General features: G+C 40.0%; 2 protein-coding genes across 3 annotated transcripts; both read left to right on the top strand.

Annotated features, from left to right (window-relative positions):
* The first annotated feature begins 2,551 nt into the window (after positions 1 to 2,551).
* tmed2 (transmembrane p24 trafficking protein 2) lies at positions 2,552 to 4,605 on the top strand. 2 transcript variants are annotated; one of them, XM_085464389.1, is made up of 5 exons: positions 2,552 to 2,911; positions 3,434 to 3,626; positions 3,758 to 3,775; positions 4,148 to 4,255; positions 4,342 to 4,605. In XM_085464389.1, the coding sequence occupies exons 1-5, from the start codon at positions 2,732 to 2,734 to the stop codon at positions 4,464 to 4,466; spliced, it is 624 nt and encodes a 207-aa protein (XP_085320515.1). In that variant the 5' UTR covers positions 2,552 to 2,731; the 3' UTR covers positions 4,467 to 4,605. The 2 variants fall into 2 exon arrangements, with proteins under 2 accessions (XP_085320515.1, XP_085320516.1); XM_085464390.1 differs by lacking the exon at positions 3,758 to 3,775 and having other exon boundaries at positions 2,553 to 2,911.
* A 2,934-nt stretch (positions 4,606 to 7,539) lies between these two features.
* On the top strand, positions 7,540 to 13,968 carry ddx55 (DEAD (Asp-Glu-Ala-Asp) box polypeptide 55). The gene is made up of 14 exons (XM_085464387.1): positions 7,540 to 7,926; positions 8,008 to 8,058; positions 8,724 to 8,810; positions 9,076 to 9,167; positions 9,967 to 10,029; positions 10,297 to 10,446; positions 10,859 to 11,051; positions 11,127 to 11,209; positions 11,390 to 11,521; positions 11,613 to 11,705; positions 11,797 to 11,911; positions 13,171 to 13,339; positions 13,455 to 13,741; positions 13,819 to 13,968. Exons 1-14 carry the CDS (start codon positions 7,819 to 7,821, stop codon positions 13,966 to 13,968), a joined length of 1,773 nt encoding a protein of 590 aa, XP_085320513.1. The 5' UTR covers positions 7,540 to 7,818.
* Positions 13,969 to 13,993: the final 25 nt, after the last annotated feature.

The following is a 13,993-nucleotide window of genomic DNA, read 5'->3' as shown; positions in this document are numbered from 1 at the left end:
TTCTATTTGAACATTTACTTGCAATCTTTGAGCTATCTAATATTTGTCATTTGCTTTGTAAGCAAAATCATATAAAATATTTCACATAAAACAGACTAACTTAGGAGAAAGTCAAGTGGTGATGTAAGTAACTTTATCACTGAAGCATTGTACTCTTTTCCCCAAAATAGTACATCCATAAGACTGGTGAAAATGCATCTTGCTTTTAAATCCTTTTATTTATATTTGATCCAACAAATATAAATATTTGGACAAACCCATTAAAACCTTGGCCAACATTCAAGTCATGATGGATGAGATTTCAACCTTTCAAACAGGGTGCTGGTGTAAAATGCTAATATTGGCCATAGACAAAGGAAAAGAAGAGGAGGAGGGTGTGTTATGAGGCAATGAGAGCGTAGGAAAGACAGAAGTCTGGGGGTTAAAGTTGGCAGTATAAATATATTGTGGTAGATATATTGTTTATGCAGGAGACCAGATGGAAGGAAAGCAAGGCCAGGAGTATTGGAGGTGGATTCAAGCTGCTCTACCATGGTGTAGATAGAAAGAGGAGTGGAGTAGGGGTAAGGAAGAGTATGTGAACAGTGTTGTGGAGGTGAAAAGTGTCAGGCAGGAACATGAGTCCGAAGCTGGAAATCGAATGGTCGATGTTGAATGTTGTCAGTGCGCATGCAACACAGGCTGGATGTCAATTAGAAAAGAAAGACAAATTCTGGGGTAAGTTGAGTAAGTTAGATGAAGCAATAATGTCACCGGGGGGGGGGATTATTGTGATTGGTGCAAAATTCTATGGACATGTAGACAAAGGGAACAGAGGTATTTAGTGGGTAAGGTGTTAGAGAAATGCAGAGGGACGGATAATAGTACATTCTGTGAAAAGGATGAAAATGTCTGTACTAAACATGTACTTTAAGAAGAGGGAAGAACACAGGGTGACATAAGAGATGAGGAAGGTGCACACAGAGGGTCCACATCTTATGCAAAATGTGCAATCTGAAAGATATAGGAGACTGAAAGGTGGTGTCAGAGGAGAATGTCGCTAAACAGCATCAGATGGTTGTCTGTAGGATGCCTTTGTACATTAAGAAGAGGAAGCGAGTGAAGGCAGAGGCAAGGAGTAAGTGAAAGAAGTTGAAGAAAGAAGAATGTTGCACAGAGTTCAGGAAGAAGTTGAGGCATGCTCTGGGTGGAAGGAAAGAGTTACCTGATGACTGGGAAAGTACAGCTTTAGTGCTGACACTGGTGTTTGGTGTATCCTCTGGACACAACCGGGTAAAGCAGACCTGGTGGTGAAATGATGAAGTACAAGAAACTATTGAAATGAAGAGGTTAGTAAAGAAGGAGTGACATATTTAGGAGATGAAAAAAATAGACAGGAAGGCTAGGAATACAGCAACGAGAGAGGTGGCAAAGAAAAAGGATTGTAGTGTGTTGTAAGTGACGCTAGAAATTAAGGAAGGAGAAAAGGACTTTTGCTGATTGGCTAAACAGAGAAATTGAAATGGAAAGTATATGCTGCAGGTTAGAGTGGTTAACCATAGAAATGAAAATGTGCTAACAATAGAAGAGAGTGTGTTAAGATGATGGAAGGAGCACTTTGAGGTGCTGATAATGCCAGAAAATGAGGACGATAGGAAAACAGATGGAGAAAAGTTAGTGAATCACAAAGAGTGGAGGATTAATAAGGAGGAAGTGAGGGCAGCAATGAAGAGGATGAAGAGTGCAAACCCAGTTTATCCAGATGACACACCTGTGAAGGCATAGAGATGTCTAGGAGAGACGTGTTCCAGGAGGTTGTGCTAAACAGTCTTTTGGTTCAAACTGTTTAATGTAATGTTGTAGAGTGACAGGAAACCTGAGGAATGGAGAAGAATCAAAATACTTTATTAAGCTGAGGGGAAATTATTTGGTCACTGTCACTCCAAGACAGTAAGAACAGTAACTTACTAAACTGAATTAAATAATACAAAATATTATAAAGTTACAAATCTAACAAAAAAGTATTCAAGTCTGTCACTCATGCCACACTACAAAAAAGTCTTACAGTGATGCACTGTGTCTTCAAGCAGTATTATCTTCAAGTAGAGTTTTGAACTGCTATGCAACATTAATAAATTACTATTATCATTATTATTGTTGTTATTGCAAAATGCTGTCAACTGATATCAATTGTTTTCATAATCGTGTACTATTACTTAGATGACTTGGTGCTGTTGTTTAGGATATTTTGTTATTATATTCTTATTATATATTTGTATAAACATATGTATTTTACTCATTAAATTAGTGCATTTTCACTTATGTTCTTTTGATTTGATTTTTTTTATAAATCAATAAATAAAAGTATTTACATTCAGTGTAAAAACACAAATTATAGTAAACTAAAGAACATGAGTCTTTAAGTATTCGCGTTGCACATAAGGAGTCTTTACGGGGTTGACTTTGGCAAGTTTACATAGACTTAAGGGACTTCTTCCAATAACAAATGAGAAAACGAAAAGTTGCCTTTCACTTCCTTTTCAGTGTGTGTCACGTATCCTCGGAGGTTTGGCCCTCGCAGGTACCCGTGCAGTAAGCCCGTACGTGGCAGTCTGAGAGCAGCACAGAGTAGCCGAGCTTGTTGCGGCTCCTCTCCTGCAACAGTCCACTCACACAAACTGGATATACAGTAGCGAGGAAATTTTTTATACCGTCAGATTTATTTTTACGCTTTCCACACAACCACTGAAACATGTTTACCTTGTCGGAGCTAGTTGTCTTGCTGGCCGTCCTGTCGGCCACTGCTTCTGGTTACTTCGTTAGCATAGACGCCCATGCCGAGGAGTGCTTCTACGAGCGGGTCAACTCCGGCACCAAGATGGGCCTCATGTTTGAAGTGGCCGAAGGAGGCTTCCTGGACATCGACGTCGAGGTGAGATGTTTCATTCGGATAGCAAAAGAGTCACCTAACGCGAGGCAGGATGTACTTGTAAATCATAAAATGCAATGCAACACAAGGCCTGTGCTAATGCTAGCTATTAGCCGGTACCGTTTGGTAAAACTAGTTGGGTGCAAAGCAGGTGTAAAGGATTTAACATACAGTTGAATGGAAAACGTTAGAATTTACATCTTACAGAGTTGCTTTTTTTAGTTTCCCGCTAAGAGCTGCTCCATAATGATGATTAAATTACCCATTATGATATAGGAAGTGCAGCATTAGCATTGTTTCTAAGTTGCTAATTATGTAGCTAATACGATTATTGATTATTGAATAGTTAATGCGCTGTAGACGTTGTAGGATTTGTTTATTTTCGCTAGTTTTAAGCAGAAAATCTAGCTATTTCTGCAGTCTGACTTAGTTTCTGCCATATGTTTCCTAAAGCACATCATGCCCGTCATGTTATTCTCCAGTCATGCAGCAATGTCAGTTATTCAGAAATTCTTCTATCTCCAGATAACAGGACCTGACGGTAAGCAAATTTACAAAGGGGACAGAGAGTCCAGTGGGAAATACTCGGTGGCAGCGCACATGGATGGAACCTACAAGTTCTGCTTCAGCAACAAGATGTCAACCATGACACCCAAGATTGTCATGTTCACCATTGATATCGGAGAGGCTCCCAAAGGCCAGGATATGGAGACAGAAGGTACACAGTGGGGATTTATGTAGTTTAACCGCAACTCTTTTTATTCCCGTTGCTTTTAAAATGATTGTTCCTTTTATTAATTTCTTATTTTTTGACTTTATTATGTGGATTCACTGTTTCCCTCTTCGTAGGTGGTGACAGCTGGGATGGTAGGGCACAGCAGGCTTTGACTAAACTACTGTTGTGAAATAAATTTTTGAGCTTGTGATGCACTGCAGTCTTCTCTAACCAGAGTTGCTTCTGTAGTAAAAACTAATTAAGCATACATAAGACAGACGTGGTGATGTTTGCGAATGATTTGACTTGTTGCACATGTTGAGAACATGTATGAAGTATAAATGTCTCTGATAATGGGACAGCACTGGCAGATACATGCATCACAGGTGTGAAAAGGATATGCACATCTTGCATGTTTTTGTTGTTGTTTGTTTTTGGGGTTTTCTTTTTCAAATGGGGGTAGCAGGGTTCCTTACCACTGTGTTGTGACTCATCACTGACAAGTCACTTTTCTCTTGTTTCAGCCCACCAAAACAAGCTGGAGGAGATGATCAACGAGCTGGCAGTTGCCATGACAGCCGTGAAGCACGAGCAGGAGTACATGGAGGTCCGTGAGAGGATACACAGAGCAAGTAAGAGCTTTTACATTAAGTCCAATAACCATTGTAATAAGTGTAAATAAATCTTTATAATTGTTCTCCTCTTCTTCTCCATCCAGTCAATGACAACACAAACAGCAGAGTGGTCCTGTGGTCATTCTTTGAAGCTCTGGTTCTGGTGGCAATGACACTCGGACAGATTTACTACCTGAAGCGATTTTTCGAAGTGCGGCGAGTGGTGTAGTGCTATTCAAATGATACTCCTCTGTGACCTCCACTGTACTGTTTTGTTTTGTTTTGTTTTTCCCCTCCAACACCAAGACAGTTATTTACACTGTGGAAATGAGAGTGGCAGTTTTGAGTAAAGCCTACATGTGATTGGATCTCAGAGGTTTTGTTCTCTTGTTATCTGTTTGGTTTCTTCTTTATAAATATAATTTATGTTTGGAACGAATGGCCAAAAGATTGTGGGATAAATTTCAGTTTATTAGTTTTTCTTTTTAACAGATCTGTTTAATTACAGTTAGTACAGCTGTTTCCTGTGCAAATGACTGTAAGGCTCAGTGTCCGCAGTCAAATGAAAGACTTAAAATTGCACATGAATGGACAGGTATGTGTGGCGTCAGAGTGGAATGTTGCCTATATTAAGTTTGAAATGGGAACCGTTTTGAAATGATAAAAATGGCACATCTGAAAACATCATTGCATTAGTTTAGTGTCTGAGATAGGAAAAGTTTGATTTCAGGTGTCAAAGCCAAGTCAGACTGGCAGATACTGCCAATGTGTTAATTCTCAAAAACCACAAATTGCACTCCCGATGAACTTGTCTAGCTATCTGAAAAAATGTACATTGCAGCTGGTCTTTAAGGGAAACTATACAGCTTCTAACACTGTCTATTGATTCATAGCGATTTGTGGCACAGGTGGGTGGACATCTTTTCCAGGGGAAATTGTCTGGCTCACTCCCCACATAGTTCAGAAATAGAATTCGACAGGGAAGTCTTTTGTGTTGCCATAAACTAACATTTATGATTTTCAAACTCTTGGATTTTAAAAAGTTTGGCCTGGCTGTAAGATTATAAAAAGCAGAGGCAGGGTTGAATTTTAACTGAAATATTTGGGGTGCCTCTCAAAGTATAGAGGAATACTGAAATCCATGTTACATGTTGATTTGGGTGGGTTGGGTAGGTAGGGGGTTTAAACACTTGACTGCTGTGTTCTTTAGTTGCTTCTATAGTTATTTTTGTTAGGGTTGGGGATTTTAAATTATATGTATAAAATTTGAACTGTTAATTCGCCCGCCCCCCCCCCCCCCCCCCCCTCCCCTTGAGCATTGCTTGTGACAGCTGTTTGGATGAGGTCTTTCTTCCAAGTATATACGTCCAAGGCAGTAGATGTTTCCATTTAGCCACACCATGGTACATGCACTAGATATGCTCCAGATTTGTATTTCAAAGAATTTATGGTGAGCTCGGGCAGGAAAGTTGCTCTGTACACAGTCTCTCCTTTTTGTGAGTGCAACGAAATCAGCTAAATGGATCTTTACAAATGTAGAAGTGTGGTCTGTAAAAAAAAAATGCCCCAGGTTTCATAATAAAGCCAAAATTCTGTACAATTATTTTTGATGTCTTTATAAATGGGTGTGATGTTTCATTATGATTAGAGAGAAGGGACTTGTCAACAGGTGTAATTGCACCATTACATTAAAATATTCCTTGGAACACAGCTGCTCCTATATTTTTTCAAGATTTTAAGAGGTTTATTATCCCAGAACATAAGGACTAGTGAGGCAACACTGTATCAACTTAACTTAAAATGAGTAATACAAATTAGGCAATCCAATCTAAATTTAGAGGAAAAAATGCATATAAATAATTCACATTAATATCCAATGGGTTTTACATGAGAATTATACTTACGCGTAAGCTCTACATCATAACTTGCACCATAACCAGAGCCTCTTTATAGCAGTATGTCCTAGCCTTCTACATAACTTGATATGCACTTCCTGAGAAATGTAACCACACGTCGGGTGGACACATACCACAAGGACTTGGAATGGCATGGAAGGTTGCAGTGTAGGCATTAAAGGAATTTCCTGTTAGGATGTAAATTTCCTTTACAAGCTTTAAGCTTTAGAGTGCAAGAGAGGGCTGGTATGAATATAAATATAAACTTTAGGAATTACAGTATATAAGAAATTGTCATGTGTAATGTATTATGATGTGTCCCTGATGTGTGGATATATGATTGGTGCTATGATGCTGCACATCCTCCTTTCTGCTTCATTAATGAGCAGGGTGAGAAGATTCCTGCATCTGCTAGCATTGATGTCTTTAGTGAATAGAAGGCTGCTGCCAATGACCTTCTGTGTGGTACTTGGTCAGTGCATTGCCTTTCTGTCTGCACCTGAGCCATGATGAAAATGCTACAATACAGAGGTCAGCCTGCTCAAGTATCCTAGGTAAGTAAAGATAGTTTTCCAGATGACAACGTATTTTATTTGAATCCCCATTTACTTGAAACTGGTGATAACCTCTACAGCAGCTCCTCCAAAGTAGAGGGGCAGGAACTCAGTCCTGTTTATTTTGTCCATGACAATCCACTCAAAGCACTTCATAACTATAGGAGTTATTAGGTGATGGTCATTCAGGCATGAATGCTGCTGAGGTCTTTGGAACAGGACTGATGGTAGCAGATTTAAATTGTGTTATCTTAGCTTGAAAGAATAAGATGTCAGTCTGTGGCTCTGAGAGCACCTCTGCGGCCAGAAAACAGGAGAATCTCTGGCAGAAGAAACTAAAGCAACTGTGTTCAGAGAGGAAGCCAGAAAAGCTTTAGTTTTCTAGTGTTTCCACATGAACTGTTTAGAGAAAAAAGTACTTTAACAAAAGTACCAATAATATAATATGAAAACACCTGACTGCTGCCAAGCTGCTGCTGCAGATGTTTAAGATTAAACTCCATTTAAGTACTTTATTGTCCACTAATGGATCCTACTCAGATGTCTGTGGTGGCTGTCCTGTGAGGAACACAACAGCTTTCCCATCAGAAACACTACATATTGATTTTTTTTTAAGTATATTTAAAAGCAGATGAATTAAAAAGATTGAGGACTGTGACATAGTTAACTGTATGCATCTACAGGAGGATAAAAATGAATGAAAAATGTATGTAATGTAAAAATGTACATTTGGTGAACCAGGTGATTTTCCAGAGATGTTAAAAGTGCTGGTGGAGTATGCATCTTGCAGCTTTCACTTTGGTACGTTTTTATAGATATCTGTTTTTAGATTTTGTTAGCTCTCGCTTGCCATGGCAAAACACCACTATTGCAGGGTGCCCAGAATCTGTGGCAAAACAATCCTAAATCATAATGACAATTGCATTGTTCAGGAGAACGACCAGCAACTGCAGGAAGGTTTTATTTATCTTGTGTACAGTCACTGGGAACCATGCAGTTTGGAGAGCTTCTGTTCCCACCCGGCGTGTAAACAGCAGCGGACCCGGAAACAGGAGCAGCGTGGAGTGCGACTGTAGCAGACCCACTGTGAACGACTTTAGTTTCGAGCTCTGCTGAATGTTTGGTTTCCAGCATGGACAATACAACAGACGGGACGTGGGACAGATTACCAGTTAAACTCAACGAGAAGATTTTGCAAACGCTCGATAAACTGAAATTCACACACATGACACCTGTACAGGTCAGTGAACACTTTCAGCCCGTGGCTCACACCTCTCCTCAGTAAACACTAAATCTGATCTGTTGGAATTTTCCCTTCTAGTCTGCCTGTATCCCGCTGTTCATGAGTAACAAGGATGTGGCTGCCGAGGCGGTAAGTGCGCCATTTAACCATTAAAAATAAAGATCACTGAATTTTATTATTGCAGATGTTTCAGAGTTATGGTAAACATCCTCCCATCCACCCGCACATCCAGCCAGCCAGCCAGCCATTCAGTGTCACGGGTGTCTGGATCCTCTCCCAGCTGTCCCAGGGCTGCAGACAGGGCACACACTGGACAGGTCGCCAGTGTGTTCCCGGGCTGACAAACGTGGTGACCATCCATGTGCACAGTATACATTATACCGATTAACCACCACTGCAAGTACTGACATTTGAATTTAACTGGACAGGAAAAATTGTCTTGACAGGGTCATTCCATATAAAATCCACCCAATCTGGAAAAGTGGACCCCCAGACATATCCGCTGGTTGTTGTATTTTCAATGTATGTTATAATAAATCATGCTATTTTACCTTAAGAATGTGAACTTTTTCAAAAACCTCATTTATCATCAATAATTTTAAATATGGGTTTTTGATGCTGCCTGAAAGTAAACGCAGAAATAAGCTTCCGGAATCTCAGAGGTGATGTAACCACCTCAACCTGACACCCCCGTCTGCCGCAAGGTTATCTGCTCAGCACACGTGTAGAGAGTGGTTGTCCTGTGAGTTATCGCAGCAGCCTCTTGTAGCTCACTGAGTGTCATTTGATTGCAGGTGACTGGGAGTGGAAAGACGCTGGCTTTTGTCATTCCTATTATAGAACTCCTCCTGAAGCGGGAAGAGAAGCTAAAGAAGATGCAGGTAAGATTGAAAGCGAAGCAAAGATGGCATTTAACCCCAGTTTAAAAAAAAAACAATAGGATGACTAGCAGTGTTTGAAGTAATTAAAATGAGCTTTTGTTCTTTTTTGTGATATTGTTATAGAGTTTAATACCTCCTTGATCCTGAACAGCTGAACTCTGAGTTATGATAGTTCTTGATATTTTACAGATAATCTGTGAAATATACAAAGCCTCAACAATATGATTTGGACACTTTGTTAAGCCCCAAATAATGTCTTTTGCAGGTTGGTGCCCTTGTGATCACTCCCACAAGAGAACTGGCCGTACAGATCAGTGAAGTGATGGAGCAGTTTATTGAGAAGTTTCCACAGTTCAAGTAAGTAGAAGATACAGTGTGAAAGGGGTGTTGTATATAATACAAACCCCTTAGTTAATAAGATGAAAAATTCTTAAAGCCTATTTAAATGAAGTGTAATGGTAAAAAAAAAAGTGTGAAAGTGAACATGTTTGGTTGCACTCCATATGTCAGAAAGAGCAAATAGTGGATGGAAATTTGTGATGTGCTCGTATGGTGAAAAAATCTGCCTTTAAGAGTGTGGTTAGAAAAGTCCGAAGTTGGTGAGGGTGGCCTCTGCCTCTACAGCTATCCTTGGATAAAACTGGAAACTATTCTAATGGCCGTTAATTCATTATTGATATATACTGAGGTGTCAGAGGTTGTCAAATGTCGTCATCATCATAATCTAAGAATGAAAGTGTTTTAGATTAATGTCGAAATTATCCCAGTATATAATACTGGCTTTAATAAATACCTGGCATTATATAGCAGACAGGAAAAGACCATGGCGATGTGCCCATTTACATATGTGACACAGTTACTGTGGTACTGTCACAGTTACTGAAAGAAATATAAAACTGATGAATGTGTGCAGACAGAGGATATACAATGTGTAATAGGTAAAGTTGCCACTCTGCTCCTTAAACAAATAGCAGTGCATCACTGATCATGTTATTAATGTGAACCTATGTCACCCACAAAATACAAGTAAAACCCCTTGAAAAACATAATTATTATTTTAACTGAACTGTGACTGAAATAGTAACCGGTTGTATAAACCTCTACTTCATTAATGATCAGAGAAGTCTTTCATGTTTTCCCACTTGGTGTTTTTCAGGCAGATTTTACTTATCGGTGGCAGTAACCCAGCAGAGGATGTGGAGAAGTTCAAGGATAAAGGGTATGCGATGATCTGAGGGCCTTTCCACTAACACACAACTATCAGAGTTTTTCAGCTGGACTGAAATATATCCATTATAAGCACAATGATCCACAATCTTGTTCTGTTAAGAAGTAAAAATTGGGCTGTGTTAATGAAATTAGTTTTTCTGAATGGCTCTTCATATCAATGGACCCAGGAGTATTATATCAAAAACTCCTGTGCTATCCATCACAGAATCATATTAAAAACATCCAAACCGCTTGAATTTGTGCATCTGTGTCTCAGAGCAAACATTGTGATTGCGACACCGGGACGCCTCGAAGATATGTTCAGGAGAAAGTCTGATGGTCTGGACTTGGCCAGCTCAGTTAAAAGCCTGGATGTGCTGGTTCTAGATGAGGCCGACAGGCTGCTTGACATGGGATTTGAGGCTAGGTATGGAAAAACTCTTAACATTTATTGTTTTCAATGCCAGAAGAAATTATCCTGAGGCCTATAGCACCTCTTCAGAAAGCTACTCAAATGCATATGAAACATGGAGCCCACAAAATGAATAGAATTTCACTTGATGGATAGAATTTCACTTGCCAAAATAGTCAAAAGGACTTTGCTTTTTAATGCTTTAAAGTTGGACATTTTAACATGTGAGTCTATGGGAATTGAATCAGTTTTGAAAAAAGGTCTAGTGACTGTTAGAGGAACTGCAGTTTTTTGTGCGTCACTGCTGGTGAAGTCTAATGTTAAAGCACAGAGCACGACAATAAGAAGTATCCAAATACTTTGTGTGTTTGAATTTTGTAGTGCGTTTTAACTCGTTATGGGTAATAGTCTGTATTTGTGTATCCAGTCTAAACACCATCTTAGGTTACCTGCCTAAGCAGAGACGTACAGGCTTGTTTTCAGCCACTCAGACCCAGGAGCTGGAGAAGCTGGTGAGGGCTGGCCTCCGCAACCCCGTACGGATCACCGTCAAAGAGAAAGGCCTGGCCCCTGCTGCCACCGCCCAGAAAACCCCTTCCAGGCTGTCCAACTACTACACTGTGAGACAATTATTTATTCATTAATGTAGAAAAGTGTAGCAATGACACAAAAAAAATCTCATGCTTTTATTTCAGATTTGTAGAGCAGAGGACAAGTTCAACAACCTGGTGGCTTTCCTGAGGCAGCACAAGCATGAGAAGCTTCTGGTCTTCTTTAGGTAAGTTAAAGCGGTACACAAAAAAACTTGGTAGCTTTCAACTTTGCTCGTGTGTTGTGTGAACCACTGGACTGCAAACTCATTGTCATGACAACAGTTTCTTTTATTGGAAAATGTTTTTCTCCGTGACATGTCCGATTAGGTCTGTTATGACACGATTCCTTGTCATCTCGTCTTCAGTACCTGTGCTTGTGTGGAGTATTACGGTCGAGCTCTAGAGACGTTGGTCAAAAAGGTCACCATCCACTGCATCCACGGCAAGATGAAACATAAACGCAACAGTATCTTTGCTGACTTTCGGAAACTAAAAAGGTAAAATTCAGTTTGTGTGTACAGATACAGAAAATATGGCTGTTTTGGGGGGGGGATTTGTACATCATTTTTTTGCTTGTGTGTCATGCAGTGGGATCTTGGTGTGCACGGACGTGATGGCCAGAGGCATCGATATCCCTGATGTTAACTGGGTGCTGCAGTATGATCCTCCCAGCAGTGCCAGGTGAGTCAGTACTAACTACATAACTGGATCTTTTGGTCACTGTATGCACCTCTTGTTTTTGCATTTTATTTATTTATTTGGTCTGACTCAGTGCCTTTGTACATCGATGTGGGCGAACAGCAAGAATCGGTAATTATGGCAATGCTCTCGTCTTCCTGCTTCCAATGGAGGAAACCTATGTTAACTTCCTGTCCATCAATCAGAAGGTGAGTTCAGCAGAAACTGAAAGTGATCAGTAACTTTTCACACCACCTCTCTGCTCTGGTTGCTCCTAACCGAGAGTCTGTGCTAGTTCAGCATACTTGAGACCTCTTTACTTGTATGGTTCACTTACTGGGGTGGCTGTAGCTCAGGTGGCAGAGCAGGTCATCCACTAATCAGAAGGTCGGTGGTTCGATCCCAGGCTGCATGGCAAATATCCTTGGGCAAGATACTAACCCCGTGTTTGCCTACTGGTGGTGGTCAGCGGGCCCGGTGGCGCCAGTGTCCGGCAGTCTCGCCTCTGTCAGTGCGCCCCAGGGCAGCTGTGGCTACAATGTAGCTTGCCATCGCCAGTGTGTGAATGGGTGAATGACTGAATGTAGTGTGAAGCGCTTTGGGGTCCTTACGGACTAGAAAAGCGCTATACAAATGCAGGCCATTTACCATTTACCATTTACTCAGAACATCAGCAGTCGGGTTAGGTGATCACATGATCATGAGGACTATGGAAGTAAACAACCTCAGTATCACAGCTCCTTCATTGGATTACTGTTGCATATTTGTAATTTGTTCAGTTGTAAAAAGCAATGTGTTTTTTAAATGAAGGTCTTTAACCAACATTTAAGAAAATGTAAGCCCCCTTTCACCTGCATGCTCAGTAGTGTTAAATGATCTGTAGGCAAGTAATGTCCCACACCTTTAAAAATCCAACCCAAGTACAAGGTTTAAGTTTACTAGGATTATATTTATATGAAAGCTCAGAATTATTTTAAAATTGCTTGCAACCAAAAAGGAGAAAAACAGAAATAAATTTGCTGTTGATAATATTTACCACAGGATTTCTAAAAGTACACATTTTTGCATGTTTTGGTTTCTGTCAGCTTGTCTTTCACAAAAATTTGAAGCCTTTGGCATTGATTAGAGGGGTTGACTCAATTTGTTTTAACATGTTTTAATTTATTGTATCTATTTATTTTATCGTATCTCATTTTAATTTTCTTTACGTATGCTATTAACATGTACAGCACTTTGTGAAACCCTGGTTTTATGTTAAAGTGCTTTAGAAATAAAGTTGGTATGGTATGGTAATATATTCAACTGTAGTCACGCTTACTTTTTAAAAAAAAATTTCAAGTAATAATTTCCATCAAATTGCAAAGGAAATTCTTGGAAATATTTTCCATTCACAGCTAAATTCTTCAGAAAATTATAAGGTGCACAATATGGAACCTGCAAAATCTCATCTTGTTCATCTACTCCCCAGTGTCCACTCCAGAGGATGTCCCCAATAAAAGACGTGGTGGATGTTCTGCCAAAAGTGAAGGCCATGGCTCTGGAGGACCGGGCCATGTTCGAAAGAGGGATGAAAGCATTTGTCTCATACGTCCAGGCCTACGCCAAACATGAATGTAGCCTCATCTTCAGGACCAAAGGTTAAAAAAAACAAAACAGCAAGCACATGTGTAGAGCATCCTAAATATTATTCAAATACAAATTTGTTGTATCCACAAACAGACAAATGTAATGTGTCACATTTTCGATGTCTAGATCTGGATTTTGGCTGCTTGGCACATGGCTTTGCACTTCTTCGCCTGCCCAGGATGCCTGAACTGAGGGACAAAAAGTTTCCTGATTTCATTGAGACGACAGTGGACACAGACACCATCCGTTACAAAGACAAGAACAGGGAGAAGCAGAGACAGAAAGCACTGGCTGAGCTCAAAGATAAGACTCCCTTTCCTAAAAAGAACTTTATAAAGAATAAGGCCTGGTCTAAACAGAAGGGCAAGAAGGAACGCAGGCAAAAGATGGCAGCCAAGAGAAAGCACAACGAGGTATTTCCGTTCATTCATCATTAATGTTTAATTAAAGACATCTGATGACTACAGTTTTAACTTTTGTGTTTTTGCAGGATTCTGATGTGGATGATGAAGACCTGAAAGAGCTTTTAGATGACACTCGTCTCCTCAAGAAACTAAAGAAAGGCCAAATCAGTGAGGAGGACTTTGAGCAACAGATAACAAGTGGAGCAAAGTCGAAACACAAAACAGAAGAACCGTAACAGTTTGGAAGAAGACAATGGACAA

Source organism: Copadichromis virginalis, linkage group LG7 (assembly GCF_057382275.1).
Source record: "Copadichromis virginalis isolate Kocher_CV1m ecotype Utaka linkage group LG7, C_Virginalis_male_GT1.1, whole genome shotgun sequence".
Lineage (NCBI taxonomy): Eukaryota > Metazoa > Chordata > Actinopteri > Cichliformes > Cichlidae > Copadichromis > Copadichromis virginalis.
The sequence above is the reverse complement of the archived record's forward strand: the minus strand, read 5'-3'. Positions and strand labels throughout refer to the sequence as shown.

Coding starts and splice junctions, on each gene's coding strand:
- tmed2 (XM_085464389.1), top strand. CDS start 2,732: ATGTTTACCTTGTCGGAGCTAGTTGTCTTGCTGGCCGTCCTGTCGGCC. Junction 2,912..3,433: donor TCCTGGACATCGACGTCGAG/GTGAGATGTTTC, acceptor TTCTATCTCCAG/ATAACAGGACCTGACGGTAA. Junction 4,256..4,341: donor TGAGAGGATACACAGAGCAA/GTAAGAGCTTTT, acceptor TTCTCCATCCAG/TCAATGACAACACAAACAGC.
- ddx55 (XM_085464387.1), top strand. CDS start 7,819: ATGGACAATACAACAGACGGGACGTGGGACAGATTACCAGTTAAACTC. Junction 7,927..8,007: donor CACACATGACACCTGTACAG/GTCAGTGAACAC, acceptor TTTCCCTTCTAG/TCTGCCTGTATCCCGCTGTT. Junction 10,030..10,296: donor GAGAAGTTCAAGGATAAAGG/GTATGCGATGAT, acceptor TCTGTGTCTCAG/AGCAAACATTGTGATTGCGA.